General features: G+C 40.1%; 1 protein-coding gene across 3 annotated transcripts in view; it reads right to left on the bottom strand.

Moving 5' to 3' along the window:
* Positions 1-8798, bottom strand: part of UPF2 (UPF2 regulator of nonsense mediated mRNA decay) — a 109273-nt gene extending 100475 nt beyond the window's left edge. For all 3 annotated transcript variants that reach the window (XM_059404330.1, XM_059404329.1, XM_059404331.1), the window contains exons 1-2: positions 8689-8798; positions 2665-3044 (exon numbers count right to left, since the gene is read on the bottom strand). In XM_059404330.1, coding sequence (XP_059260313.1) covers positions 2665-3026 — 362 coding nt within the window. In that variant the 5' untranslated portion in view covers positions 3027-3044; positions 8689-8798. The remainder of the gene's footprint in view (positions 1-2664; positions 3045-8688) is intronic.
* Positions 8799-12970: the final 4172 nt, after the last annotated feature.

Raw genomic sequence — 12970 nt, 5'->3', positions numbered from 1 at the left:
ATATAAGACCTAAAACAGATAAAAGCACTGGGAATATACAGGAAAAGAAATATGTCCACTAAGAATATTTTAAAGAAAAATGTTTATTTAAAAATGCATTAAAAATCTTTTGATATGTTAAGTACCACCTTTCCATATTTTTCAGGCTAACCCAAACCTCTAATAAAGTACCTTTCTCAGTTTGGGTCTTAAATTTCAAGTGTAATTAAGAAAATCTGAAGAGGAACCAGAAGAAAATTATAAGATACAACTCCTTTAATTTTAAAAAAGGCTAACAGTTTATCCTGAAAAAAAAAAAAAATTTAAAAAATGGAACATGTTTAAATTGCAAAAGTAGTAAAATAAGTTGAGCAGGAAGATACAAACAATCTGACTTTGAGGCTACTGACATACCAAACTATGTAACTTTAAAATATAAATTTCTAAAAAACAGATTTTGTACCTTTCAGAGATAACCATCCCTGAGCTATCCTTCTATGACTTTTCAACTAAAAGCCACAGTAAGTTAACAAGAAGTTGCATCCATCACTGGAAACACAGGACATAAGAATATCTCTCAGAGTCTCCCAGCTACACACAAAATAAAGGATTAACAGTGAGAGCACACTTTAAGAAAGAATAACTCATCATGTATATGCCTTAAGTATATGCCTTAAGTCCATTTTCATCTGCAAGAGAAATACTTTAAGATACATAAATGAAATATTTACCACTGAAATAATAATGCTTTTAAGTACTCCAAGAAAAAAGGGGATAATTGTTGATGTTGGGTAGAGAGATGGTTGGGGGGGTTGGGAGGACCGGTTCGTTATTCTACTCTGTTTTTTGCATATCTGGATTTTTCCCAGTAAGAAGTTGGGAGTCTGGTGGTTGGCTTTATTCGTTTGTTTGTGGGTTTTTTGAGGGGGATTTTTTTTGTGAGTTTTTTTTTTTTTTTTGCTCTTTCTATACTAGGGTAGAGGGAAGAGCAAAAGTCACAGTGAAATCGAATATTTTGAAATTCTGAATATTTTGTAATTAATTTGAATACATTTTTAGCACAAATCTAAAATAGTTTAATTTTAACATGTAATTAAAATAAAATAAGCAGTGAAATACATTACGTTCTTTTTTTCATGAGCCTTAAAATCCAGTATTAACACTCACATTTACATCAATCTCATTTTGTACCCACCTCATTCTGTGTGGGTCCACAGCTCCTTAATTTTTTTTTAAGTAAATTATAAGCAAGAAACTCTCAAGAATCATGGCTCTGTATATTCCCAAACTGGCCTCTACTACTGCCTTCCATACATAAGGCTCCAGTACCTCACTAAAAATAGAAGGGCTAAAGAACTTTGGTAGGAGAATAGGTGGTTGAGCTGTTCTAGAGATCCATGAAAATTCACAAGTGTGTGCATGCACGCACACACAAGGGGACAGCCCATGCTACTCAACAGTAGTCACTCATGCTACATCCTAGTAGTCTTCCTAAGAACTACTATTTTTCTTCAGGTCATTATGCTATCTATATAGATTTATAAGGTTAAAAATAGATATTATTTTTTTTTAAAGATTTTATTTCAGAGAGAGAGAGAGCAAGAGCACACACGTGCATGAGCACAACAAGCATGAACAGGAGGAGAAGCAGAGGGAGAAGCAGACACCCTGCTGAGCAGGAAGCCAGGCATGGGGCTCGATCCCAGGACCCTGGGACCATGACCTGTGCCAAAGACAGACACTTAACCAACTAAGCTAGGCGTTCCTAAAAACAGGTTTTTTTTTTTAAGATTTTATTTATTTATTTGAGGGAGAGACCGTGAGAGAGAATATGAGCAAGGAGAAGGTCAGAGGGAAAAGCAGACTCCCCATGGAGCTGGGAGCCCCATGTGGGACTCGATCCCGGGATTCCAGAATCATGACCTGAGCCAAAGGCAGTCGTCCAACCAACTGAGCCACCCAGGCGCCCCTAAAAACAGATTTAGATGAAAATAAGAATGGGAAGCATTATGGAATTCTTTTTAGGGACAAGTTTTTAAAGTCACCGAGGTTCAAAAAACCCAGCAACTCCACTGGTTACTGTTACCTCCTCAAACTTCATTTTATTAATCTTTCAAACGAGGATATCATTATGGCTGCCTTTAGGATATGTGCTGATATATTTTGTAGTGCCTGGCACATATTAAGAATTCAGCAAGTAAGACCCATTAAGAACTGAAGATTTTCAACATAAGACAAAGACCAGAAAAACAACTTTTTTAAAAGTCAGAAACAATCCAGATTACTCCACACCACAAAAAAATAAGTTAAAATTCCTATTATTTAATACAAATAATTAGGGGCACCTGGGTGGCTCAGTGGGTTAAGCCTCTGCCTTCAGGGTTGTGGGATGGAGCCCCACATGGATCTCTCTGCTCAGCAGGGAGTCTGCTTTCCCCCTCCCTCTGCCTGCCACTCCGCCTGCTTGTGATCTCTGTATGTCAAATAAATAAATAAAATCTTTAAAAAAATACAAATAATTAAAGCATCATAAGCATGCCTCTAGTCACTGAAAGTAACAGATCAAGTAATGGAATATACTCTCGTTGAAATGCACCCAGAAGTCGGGATTCCAAATAATCACTGCTTTCCTACTATTTCAATCTTCCCATTCCTTCATATCAATAATAAAATAACTGCTCTTACTTCAACTGGGCAGCTTCTTCTTCTTGCTGACGTTTTGCCTGCTCTTCTTGCTTCTTTTTCTCTTCCTCTTCATGTTTCTTTTTTTCTTCTTCCTCTTTTTTCTTTAATTCTTCCTCTGCCTTTACCTTTTCTTCTTCTTTTTTCTTTCGGTCCTTGTCTTCTTTTTTTCTCTTATCTTCTTCCACTTTCTTCTTTTTATCTTCAGGGACCTTAATAACCTCCTTCTTGGCAGTAAGCTTGATCTCATCTTTTGGTTTCTCCCTGCTGCTCACTGGCCGCCTTTCACTGCAGTCTTTTTCCTTGTTGTTTAGTAAAGTTTCTTTTTCTTCCATACTTGCTGGCTTTTTACGCTCAGCTGGCATTATGTTACCCAGAACAATCTGTAAGAGTAAAAGAATGTCAGTATTCTTTGTACTATTGGGAGATACAGTGACTTTTAGTAATGTGATACTGTTTTCTAAACAGAACATATTAATGAAATTATTGTGGAAGATTAAATAAATGCATGCAAAATGAACACTAGTTCTGTGATAAAATAATTTCTTGGTCACATTTCACATTCTACCATTATTAGTTACACCTCATCTAAGTATTTTTTTACTTTTTTTTCTTTTAAAGATTTTATTTATTTCTTTGACCAAGAGAGATCACAAGTAGGCAGAGGGGCAGGCAGAGAGAGATGGGGGGAAGCAGCTCCCCACCGAGCAGAGAGCCCAATGTGGGGCTCGATCCCAGGACCCTGAGATCATGACCTGAGCTGAAGGCAGAGGGTCAACCCACTGAACCACCCAGGCACCCCATTTTTTTACTTTTTATTAAGGAAAAACTGAAACACAGAAGTATAGAGCACAATATAACCAACCTCCACATACTCACTGCCCAAAATCAACCATTAGGAACTACAAAACATAACATTCAATTAAATAGTTCAGTATCTGAGAATATTTTCAATCAGTTTTAATCCCAACATTTCACATCCATTAGGAGATGCTAGTGACATATTTCACACAACATGGAATAGAATTTTTTAAGTTGGAACATAAGCTCTTGCCTCCTATAAATGAACTGACAAAATAGACAGAAGGCAGATTTCACGTTATCATTCTAACTTATCAAACTTTCGAATACAGACGCCATGAACTATCCCAAATTACACTAGACTTTTAATCTTTTCATTAGTACTAGTCAAAATTAATCTACAAATAAAGATAATATGTTCACAAAATCTGTATATTCTGTCTACATCTGCCAACACAGTAGCCACCAGCTCAGGAATTCTCAGGCTTGGCACTACTACCATGTCAGGCAAGCTAATTCTTTGGGAGTTTTGGTGGGGGAAGGGAGGATATTGACACTATTTTGTGCACTACATGTTTGCAGCATCCCTGCCTTCTCTACTAAGGAGGTGCCAGCAGTCATCTCCTCACTTCTGACAACCAAAAACTACTCCAAACATTGCCAAATATTGCCTGGGGACAAAATCACCACCAGCTGAAAAACAGTGTACTAGCTACACATGGTTACTTACATGAAAATTAATTAAGAGTTTGAAATGCTGTTCTTCAGTCACTACCCATATTTCAAGCACTCAATTTCATCACATGTCTTAGCAGCTACCACATCAGACAGTGCAGAAACACAACATTTTAATTATCGCAGAAAGTTCTACTGGATAACACTGGTAGACAGTACAGGTTCTATACAGTTAAATGGAAATAAACTGGGGGACAAAAAACTGTAATTCTCAGCAAAATTCAGCATTTTTCTTTCCTAAAAAATTTCTCTACTTAGAACTAGTGTTCTAATGTAATTTCTTTCATGGACAGTGCTTCATGTTTTAAGTCCTATATCATCTGAAAATTGTATATGAGAAAATCAAAATACCTTCTATTTAATACAGAATTAAACTATTTAAAGTTCCTAATTTTATTAAGAGCTAAAAATATACACAGTATTCTTAATCATTTTCTTTTTTTTTTTAAAGATTTTATTTATTTATTTGACAGAGAGAGATCACAGGTAGATAGAGAGACTGGCAGAGAGAGAGAGAGAGAGAGAGAGAGAGAAGCAGGCTCCCCGCCGAGCAGAGAGCCCCATGCGGGACTTGATCCCGGGACCTTGAGATCATGAACTGAGCCGAAGGCAGCGGCTTAACCCACTGAGCCACCCAGGCGCCCCTCTTAATCATTTTCAAACACAGATTTTAAGTTACAGCAATAAAAACTAGGTTAGCAAAGAAAACATTAGCAATAATAAATATTTTATAAACACAGTACATTTATTTCAGCAGTCCAATAGGATGTTATCACAGAAAGAAAACCCAGGCCAATAGAAGCCCTTTAAGTAATTTTTGGAGGCACAAGCAACACTCTATTTTCTCTCAACCACCTCTTTCTTTCCCTTTTTCTCCTTTACTCTGACTCTCCTCCAGATTCTATGCATTTATTTTCTTTTTAAGATTTTATTTACTTATTTAAGAAAGAGAGAGAGAGAGAGAAAGAATGGGGAGGAGAGGGAGAAGCAGGCTTCCTGCTGAGCAGGGAGCTCTTGTGGGGCCTGATCCCAGGACTCGAGAATCATGACATGAGCTGAAGGCAGACACTTCACTGACTGAGCCACCCAGGCACCCCTACATTCTAACTTCTGTGCATTTATTTTAACAATGACGCCCAGTTAACCTCAGTGGTGGAACTCAAGAAAAAAAGCTCTTAATCCTGTTGAAGCTATCATTAAAACACCAAATGGCATAATTACTTACTTGTGTGGCAAGGCAGTCTTAACATTTGTATCATCTGGGAAGAGTAGCAGCTTCAAATAACCTTTAGTCTGAAAAAACCATGCCCTAAACCAAGCAAACTTTAAAGAAAATACTCATAGCTACCACTCACTGACCCCACAGTAAACATCTTACATACATTATCTCATTTAATACTAAAATCTTTATGAGGTGGGTATTATTTTCCCTATTTTATAAATGAGTTAACTGAGACTTGATCAAGTAACTTGACCAAGGCCTCCACAGCTGGTGACAGAGCTGGAATTGGAACCCATACTCTCAGCTAAAGTTATTAAGAACCTTGAGAGTACCAAACTGTGAGGTGGAAGACCTGATCACAGATATTGACAAATCATAGAATTATGCACCTGAAATTGAAAGAGTCGCTGATAATGGCTAAGCAGTTTTTACACTTTTAACTTTTGTTAGACCCTAGCTAAAACATACAGGAGAAGATAATTCCTAACGTTAACAATACAATCTTACTTAGGGATATTTGTCATAACGCCCCAAAAAAATAATACTCTTTATATACAGAGTTGGTATTTTCTAAAGTGAAGTTTATCAACAAGCGATACTTCAATGATACAAGAACTACAGAAAATAAAAAGAATGGCCTAAAAATTTACAAGTAATGTTTCATTTATGATGATAATTTAGATATTAAGTTCTATAAAAACATTAAATTCACTTGGAATCTAACAAATTCATAAAGGATCATGTATTAGCTTTACAGAGTCTCCTAAACTTTTGTGATTCTCTACAGTATTTATTCATTCAATAAATGTTTAGGGGCGCCTGGGTGGCTCAGTGGGTGAAGTCTCTGCCTTCAGCTCATGATGTCAGGAGCCTGTTCCCTCCCACCCCCGCCACCGCCTACCTCTCTGCCTACTTGTGATTTCTCTGTCAAATAAATAAAAAATCTTAAAAAAAAAAATAAATGTTTAAGTGCCTACTATATCAAACTGTAGTAGGCACTCATTAATTGATCCTGCTCTAGAACATAAAAAAAAGATTCTCAGTATGACCCTTAAATCTTCATACTGATAACTTCTTTATATCACTTCATCCTTGTATTAAAAGCATATCCATACCCAAAGTACACTTTGAACTAAATTTCAGTGGACAAAAAATGTGACAGAAATGTAAAGACCCATGTAAACACCAGCAATGCAACATGTGAAAACAGTATAGGCTTTGAAGTCAGACTTTTAAAGTTTGCATCCCAACTCTGCAACCTGCTAGCTATGGGAACTGGGAAACTTCACTTCTCAGTCTATTCATTGATAAAATGGAGGTACTTCTACCTCTATTACAGAATTCTTAATCTACTAACATGGAAGGTAGTATCAAGAAGGCATTCAATAAATGTTTGTTCTTTCACACAGAACACTGAAAAGTTCACTGGATGAGATTTTTTTTTTTTTTTTTAGAATTAGGACCACCAGACTTTACTCCAATTCTCAATTTTTACATAAACATGGCAGCAGAGGCGTGACCTGCCCAATCACACTAGTTTAATGGCTGGGTCAAGACTCACTGTCCAGTGCTCTTCTCCACTATATACCCTGACTCAAGATTTTAAAAGCCAAACAAAATATACCAACAACCTAATTTAGATCCATATGCATTTGTACTGTCAAACTGTTTAGTGAAATGCTAATATTTCTTTAAATTATTTTGATAATTCATGCTTTAATAAACACCCAAATATTTTAACTAAACTATTTCAAAATGTTTTTCAAGTAAAAACTTGAATTATAAATAGATTTCATCTCAAAATAATCAAGATTAATATTAGTAATCTTTTTTAGTTCTTACAAATTAATACAATTACAGCCAGTCCTTAAAAGGAAGCCATGTTTTAAAACCACCTTCCTAGCTCCCCAAGTAGTGCCCTGGCCTTTGGGCTGTATATTTTATTTGGTTTTCTAAACATACTCTGAATGTCCAAAAGAAAGTAGAATTACTTTATTAGCAAAACAGGTACCCAGGGAGTGTACCAGAGGACAGAGTGCAGAGTAAGGGTGTTTCCCTTTTAGAGATAGTCCTCTAGCAAAGTACCATATGGGTTATGTATGAAATCACAATCAGACTGCTCTGAAAATAGTCCACAGAAAGACAATGCTGTTTCACCTTTTAATTCTGTGTTATTCAAAATGTCCTAAGCCCTAACTGCACAAGGGCTTTATCTCCCAGTGTCTAGCTTTATAAAAAGTCCTTAATATCAAGGACTCGTTCAAAGTTTTTATAAATTTCACCAGAATTCAAAACTGGTTTTCTTGATGAGTTGTACAATTTGTATAAACACCTAAAAACTACGATAAACGATAAGGGTGAGTGATCGTTTTACTTTGGTCTGATGCATTACTACATACAAATCCTAAAAGAGCAGGAGAGCTGATGGCCCGGCTCAGTGTACCCCAAATTCATAAGCTGGCTCTGTCTGGTCAACCTGACAACCAAATACCCTGTGATGATCTCCTCAGTTCAAAAGTACCAACGAGAGTTAATACTAGGAGCTTTGGGATGAAGGCGAAGGCAAAGCAAAGAACCCTCAGCCTATGGGACTAAAAAGAAGTAAACCAAATAACTCATGCCCACCCTTCCCAAACACCGAAACCCCTTCCCCTCCACACGTAGCTCCCACAAACCCCTGCTCCTGCTGCACATTCCCATACCCCACACGCTTCCCCGCCACAACTCCCCTTCTTACGAGTACCTACGGTCACCTTCGTTGACCATCCTCGCCCCAACCCTAACTTCTCACCCCACACTCCCTCACCACCCGAGACCGAGACTCTCATGCTGGTCTCCCTACTCCACATCCTCCCACTCAACGCACCCTCCCCACTTCCTCGCCCTCGCTTCCCTCCCGGCTCCCGAAGAGCTTTCCCCAACCTCCCCTCGCTCTACTCCACACCCCCAAACACCTTCACCCCGCCACAGCAGGCTGCCCGCCTTCAGCCCCGAGGCCCAGCGCGGGCATGTGGGGCAGACACCCCCTCGACTGCCCCCCACGTCTGCCCCGGGCCGGGGGCGCCCGCGTTGATGGGAGTCTCCGGGAGAGGGGTCTGAGGAGGACGACGCCGGAGCTGCGGTCCGTCTACTGCTCGCCGCCCCCGGAGCGCTGGGGTGCGGAGTCGCCTCTTGGGTCCCTCAGGGAGTAGGAGTCCAGGCCGGTGCCCCCCGGACCCGCTTCCTCCCGATCGTTGGAGCGGAGGGGAAGGAGGTTCCCCGGGACTCACCTCGAGCCTGTTGTCAACATTAGCCCCGGGTTTCCCAGCACCAACTCCAGCGCTCGGGCTCTCCCCTCCCCTCCCCCCACCTATCTCGCAGCCGAGGGCCCGCCTTCCCTCAGCTCCCCCTCCTCCCTCCGCCCGCCGGCCCTCCCGCCCGCCACTCACCAGCGCGGCCGGGCTGCGAGTGGGGGCGGGGCGGAGGGAGGAGGAAAGAAGGAGGCTGTTCGGACGCTTGCCTGATCGAAAACTGTCCGGGTCTCCCTGCCCCCGGCATATCGATGCCCTTAGTTTAACCCCGAAGTGGCGGATCGCGAGCAAAGGCTCAGACAGGTGCGATGCAGATAGAGACTTGTTCAAATTGTCCACCGGAGAAGAGGAGCCAGTTTTTCAGGCAGGCAATGAACAGGGCAGCCACAACCAGCATATCAAGTGAGGTCCCCAGCGGAGGGGAGGAGTGTTCCAAGGACCGGAGGCAGGAAGTGGATTGGTCGCCAGGAAAGGGAAAGCGCCTGAATTGTAGATGCGCAGGCGCAGGCACTTGGCGGGGGGGCGGCCTAGAATGCGGTGGGGCGGAGCTAACAGGAGGTAAGGAAGGGCGGTGGAACAGTAGGAGAATTACGGAGCGCCATTAAGGACAAATTTGGCCACGTGATTCTCAGGGGAGTTTCCTGGAGCGAACGTAAGGAAGAGGTCTAAGAAGGGAAAGTTTGATTGGACTAATTTAAGGGGTGAGGTTGAAGATTTAGGAAGTTGGAAACCGGAGAAACTAAAGAGTATGGCTGGTGGGAAAAGTAAAAGTTGGTCGGGAATGGGTCTAGATTTAAAAGTGCCCTAGAAAGACTGCGAAAGTCCCGTGGGGGAATTTCCAGAAGCACTTTTTGGGTGTTCGACATAAAAACAACCCAGAGTGAAGAACAGAGGTTTTTCTCAACCTATCTTAGAAAGTACCCTGTCCTAGCAAGCAAATTTTTAAAAAATTAAAATGGAATGATCTGAGTTACTGAATGTAATCACTCGTCTAAAAAATTGGCTGGTCTTGTCATTTCTTCCAAATGCGAAACCAAGTCAACTTTTTTAAATGGGTGTTCGTTTATCCACACAACTTAACTGCTCTTAAATTGTATATCTCGTCTTTGTATCTGGCCTCCGATTTTTATCAAACCAGTGCTTGAATCTGCTAACATGATCTCACTGGGTGTTCATACTGGTTGGTTTTGAACATGATCTCACTGGATGTTCATACTGGTTGGTTTTGACTGGTGGGGAGCCAAAGGAACAAGGGTGCAAAACTGGTCTTGATTCTTGCTTGACATGTGGCGCCTCACCTGATACAGAAGTCCGCAAAATGAGCGGCTACCAACCTCAAATACATGAGCCTAATCTAGATTGATTTGCATTCAGCTTTTGCCCATTTACCTCTATTCACTGGTTCGCTTTAAAGTTATTAGTAGCAGGCAAATCGCCTTCACAAATTGAGTGTTGATGTTTACTGTACTTAGATTTTTTTTTCCAAAACATTGCTAATAGGTCAATTATTTAAAGGGTAGTGAAAGGGAAAGATATGCTGCTATTCTATACCACTGATTAATGAGTAGGAGGGAGGCACCCGGATCGCTCATTCAGTTAAACATTTCGTTATTGATATCAACTCAGGTCTAGATTTCACTATTGTGAATACAAGTCCTGCGTTAAAAATTCAAGTCCTACTTCAAAAAAACAACATAACAGAAGAGAACTGTCCCAAACCACCATAGTGGAGATGGCCACTGCTGTTCTTTCGAAAAGTTTTTCTCATTTTCTCTGCTTACCTTAAGAAAATTTACCTCTATGCTATTAATGAATAAATATGCCTATCCAAGTCGGTCTTTACCTTTCATGAAGTATTAAAAGAAAATCATGTGAATACAGGAATCAAAAGGAGCATTTTTATTGACCTGCTTATTTTAAATTTGTTATTTAATTAATAATCATCATAATCCTATAGGTATTACAATCCCCATTTTACAGAAACTGAGTCACAGATTAATTCAATATCACAAAACTAGTAAACATACTATTACACACAAGTCCAACTCCAAAAACCCAAGCTTTTTCTGATGTATACCACTGCCTTAATGCCTAGCCTTTTTCATAGACTGAAAACGCTCCCCGTTGTCTTTCTTCCAAAGAAAAATGTCAAAAGCCACCAACACTTTCTGGTGTGAGGATACCATTTGCAATGTCTAACTGGAAGAAATACACTTCTCTGAAGAAGTCATCATTTTTGCATTCTGATAATTCAAACTTCACTATTTGCTGTAACTACATTATAATTAGTTTTTAAGTGTCTATCTAGATATTTCATTATTTGAGCAAATTCTAGAAAATGCCTTTTCCTCTTTGCCTGCTTCAGTTGACAGAACTACACTGAATGAAAAAACGGATATACATATCATTTACATGATACTGTTTTCCATTTAAAACCCAGTTACAATGCTGCTTCGCATTAGAAAGCAAAGGCAAGAGAAAGCAATTACAATTTCAGGGCAGGATAGATCTTAAATTAAAAAAAAAAAAAAAAAAAACAGGGCTCATGTGATATGAATTGCCTGGTGCCCTGCTGAATGTGTGCTGTATCTTAAATAAATCTACCTCCATCTTTTAGAAGCTGATGTCTAGTTTGACTAAGCTAGATTTGTGTCTTTTTGGGGTCTTTTTTTTTTTGTATTGTATCATCTTTTTTGTTTGTATCTTTTTGTTTTTGTTTTTAAAGATTTTATTTATTTATTTCACAGACAGAGATCACAAGTAGGCAGAGAAGCAGGCAGAGACAGAGAGCGGGGAAAGCAGGCTCCCCACTGAGCAGAGAGCCCGATGTGGGACTCGATCCCAGGACCCTGGGATCATGACCTGAGCCGAAGGCAGAGGCTTTAACCCACTGAGCCACCCAGGTGCCCGTCTTTTTGTATTTTTAATGAGAGATATAGAGGAAGTATACTCCTGGGCATAATCCAGTAGGGGGGTAAATATTAATGATGCAGGGAGAAAGAAAAAAGATAACAATGAGCAAAATCCTTGCGGTGGTGAGAAGGAATAGAATCTGAAGTACAAGCAGAAAGAGTGCCTTTGAGGGGCGCCTGGATGGATGAGTCGGTTAAGCATCCAACTCTTGGTTTCGGCTCAGGTCCTGATCTCAGGATTGTGAGATGGAGCCCAGGTGTTGGGCTCCATGGGGAGCTTGGAGTGTGCTTGAGATTCTCTTCCTCTCCTGCTGTTCCTGCCCCCACACCAGCCTCCACTCTCCCTCTCTCTCTCTAAGATTTTATTAAAGATAATAAAATCTTTTTTTAAAATTTAAAGATAATAAAATATTTTTTAAAAAGATTTAATTATTTGAGAAAGAGAGAAAGGGAGAGCACAAGCAGAGGGAGAGGGAGAAGAAGACTCCCCACTGAGCAGGGAGCCCAAAGCAGGGCTTGATCCTAGGACCCTAGGATCACGACCTGAGCTGAAGGCTGAGACTTAACTGACTGAGCCATCCAGGCGCCCTAAATTTATAAATCTTAAGGGGAAAAAAGAAGAAGGAGAAGAAAGAGTGCTTTATAGAAGCAATGGCATTTCCACAAGACATAAGAGAGAAAACAAAGATGAATGCATGGACAGATAGGTTTATAGACTTGGAAGGGGGATTGTAAAGGACTTCCTCCTAGATCATGAAATTGGAAGCAAGGTCATCAGCTAAGAGTGGGGTAAGGGAGAGATTGGGGGAGGTTGAAAAGAGGGGGAAAATAGAAAAGAGACAGCTTGAAGAGCATGAAAGCAATGGAGATACATATTAAGGATTGCTGCTGACACTACTTGGTGTTTCTGATCATGAATTTTAAAACCATGTAGCCTGCATATGCCAATTTCTCCAGAATAGTTTTAGTCAAGGCTGTGGCTTTCCTCCCCACCCCCACCATGAGAGTGATGACAAAGAAAGTGAAAAGTAGGGGGTTTGTGTGTGTGCAAGAAGATGATAGTCATGAAGGATCGTGGAATCTCAGCTAGGTTTGGAGGGAAGTTAAGGGGAATGAGGTATATGTATGAGTGTGGTTGGAGTTAATGGATTAAGAGGAGTAGAGATTGCCAAGAAAATGGTGATGAAAGAGCTGTTTAATAACAAAAAATTAACTGAGTCAATTTGAAGATCTAATTGGCCTTGTTAAATGATTCATGAATCAGGCAGCATCCCATCTAGCAAACAGAAAAAAGCTTTATCAAGCTGTAGAAAAGGGACAGTGTTTAAAGCAAAGAGGGGAATAAAGGA

Source organism: Mustela nigripes, chromosome 6 (assembly GCF_022355385.1).
Source record: "Mustela nigripes isolate SB6536 chromosome 6, MUSNIG.SB6536, whole genome shotgun sequence".
NCBI classification, from domain to species: Eukaryota; Metazoa; Chordata; class Mammalia; order Carnivora; family Mustelidae; genus Mustela; species Mustela nigripes.
The sequence above is the reverse complement of the archived record's forward strand: the minus strand, read 5'-3'. Positions and strand labels throughout refer to the sequence as shown.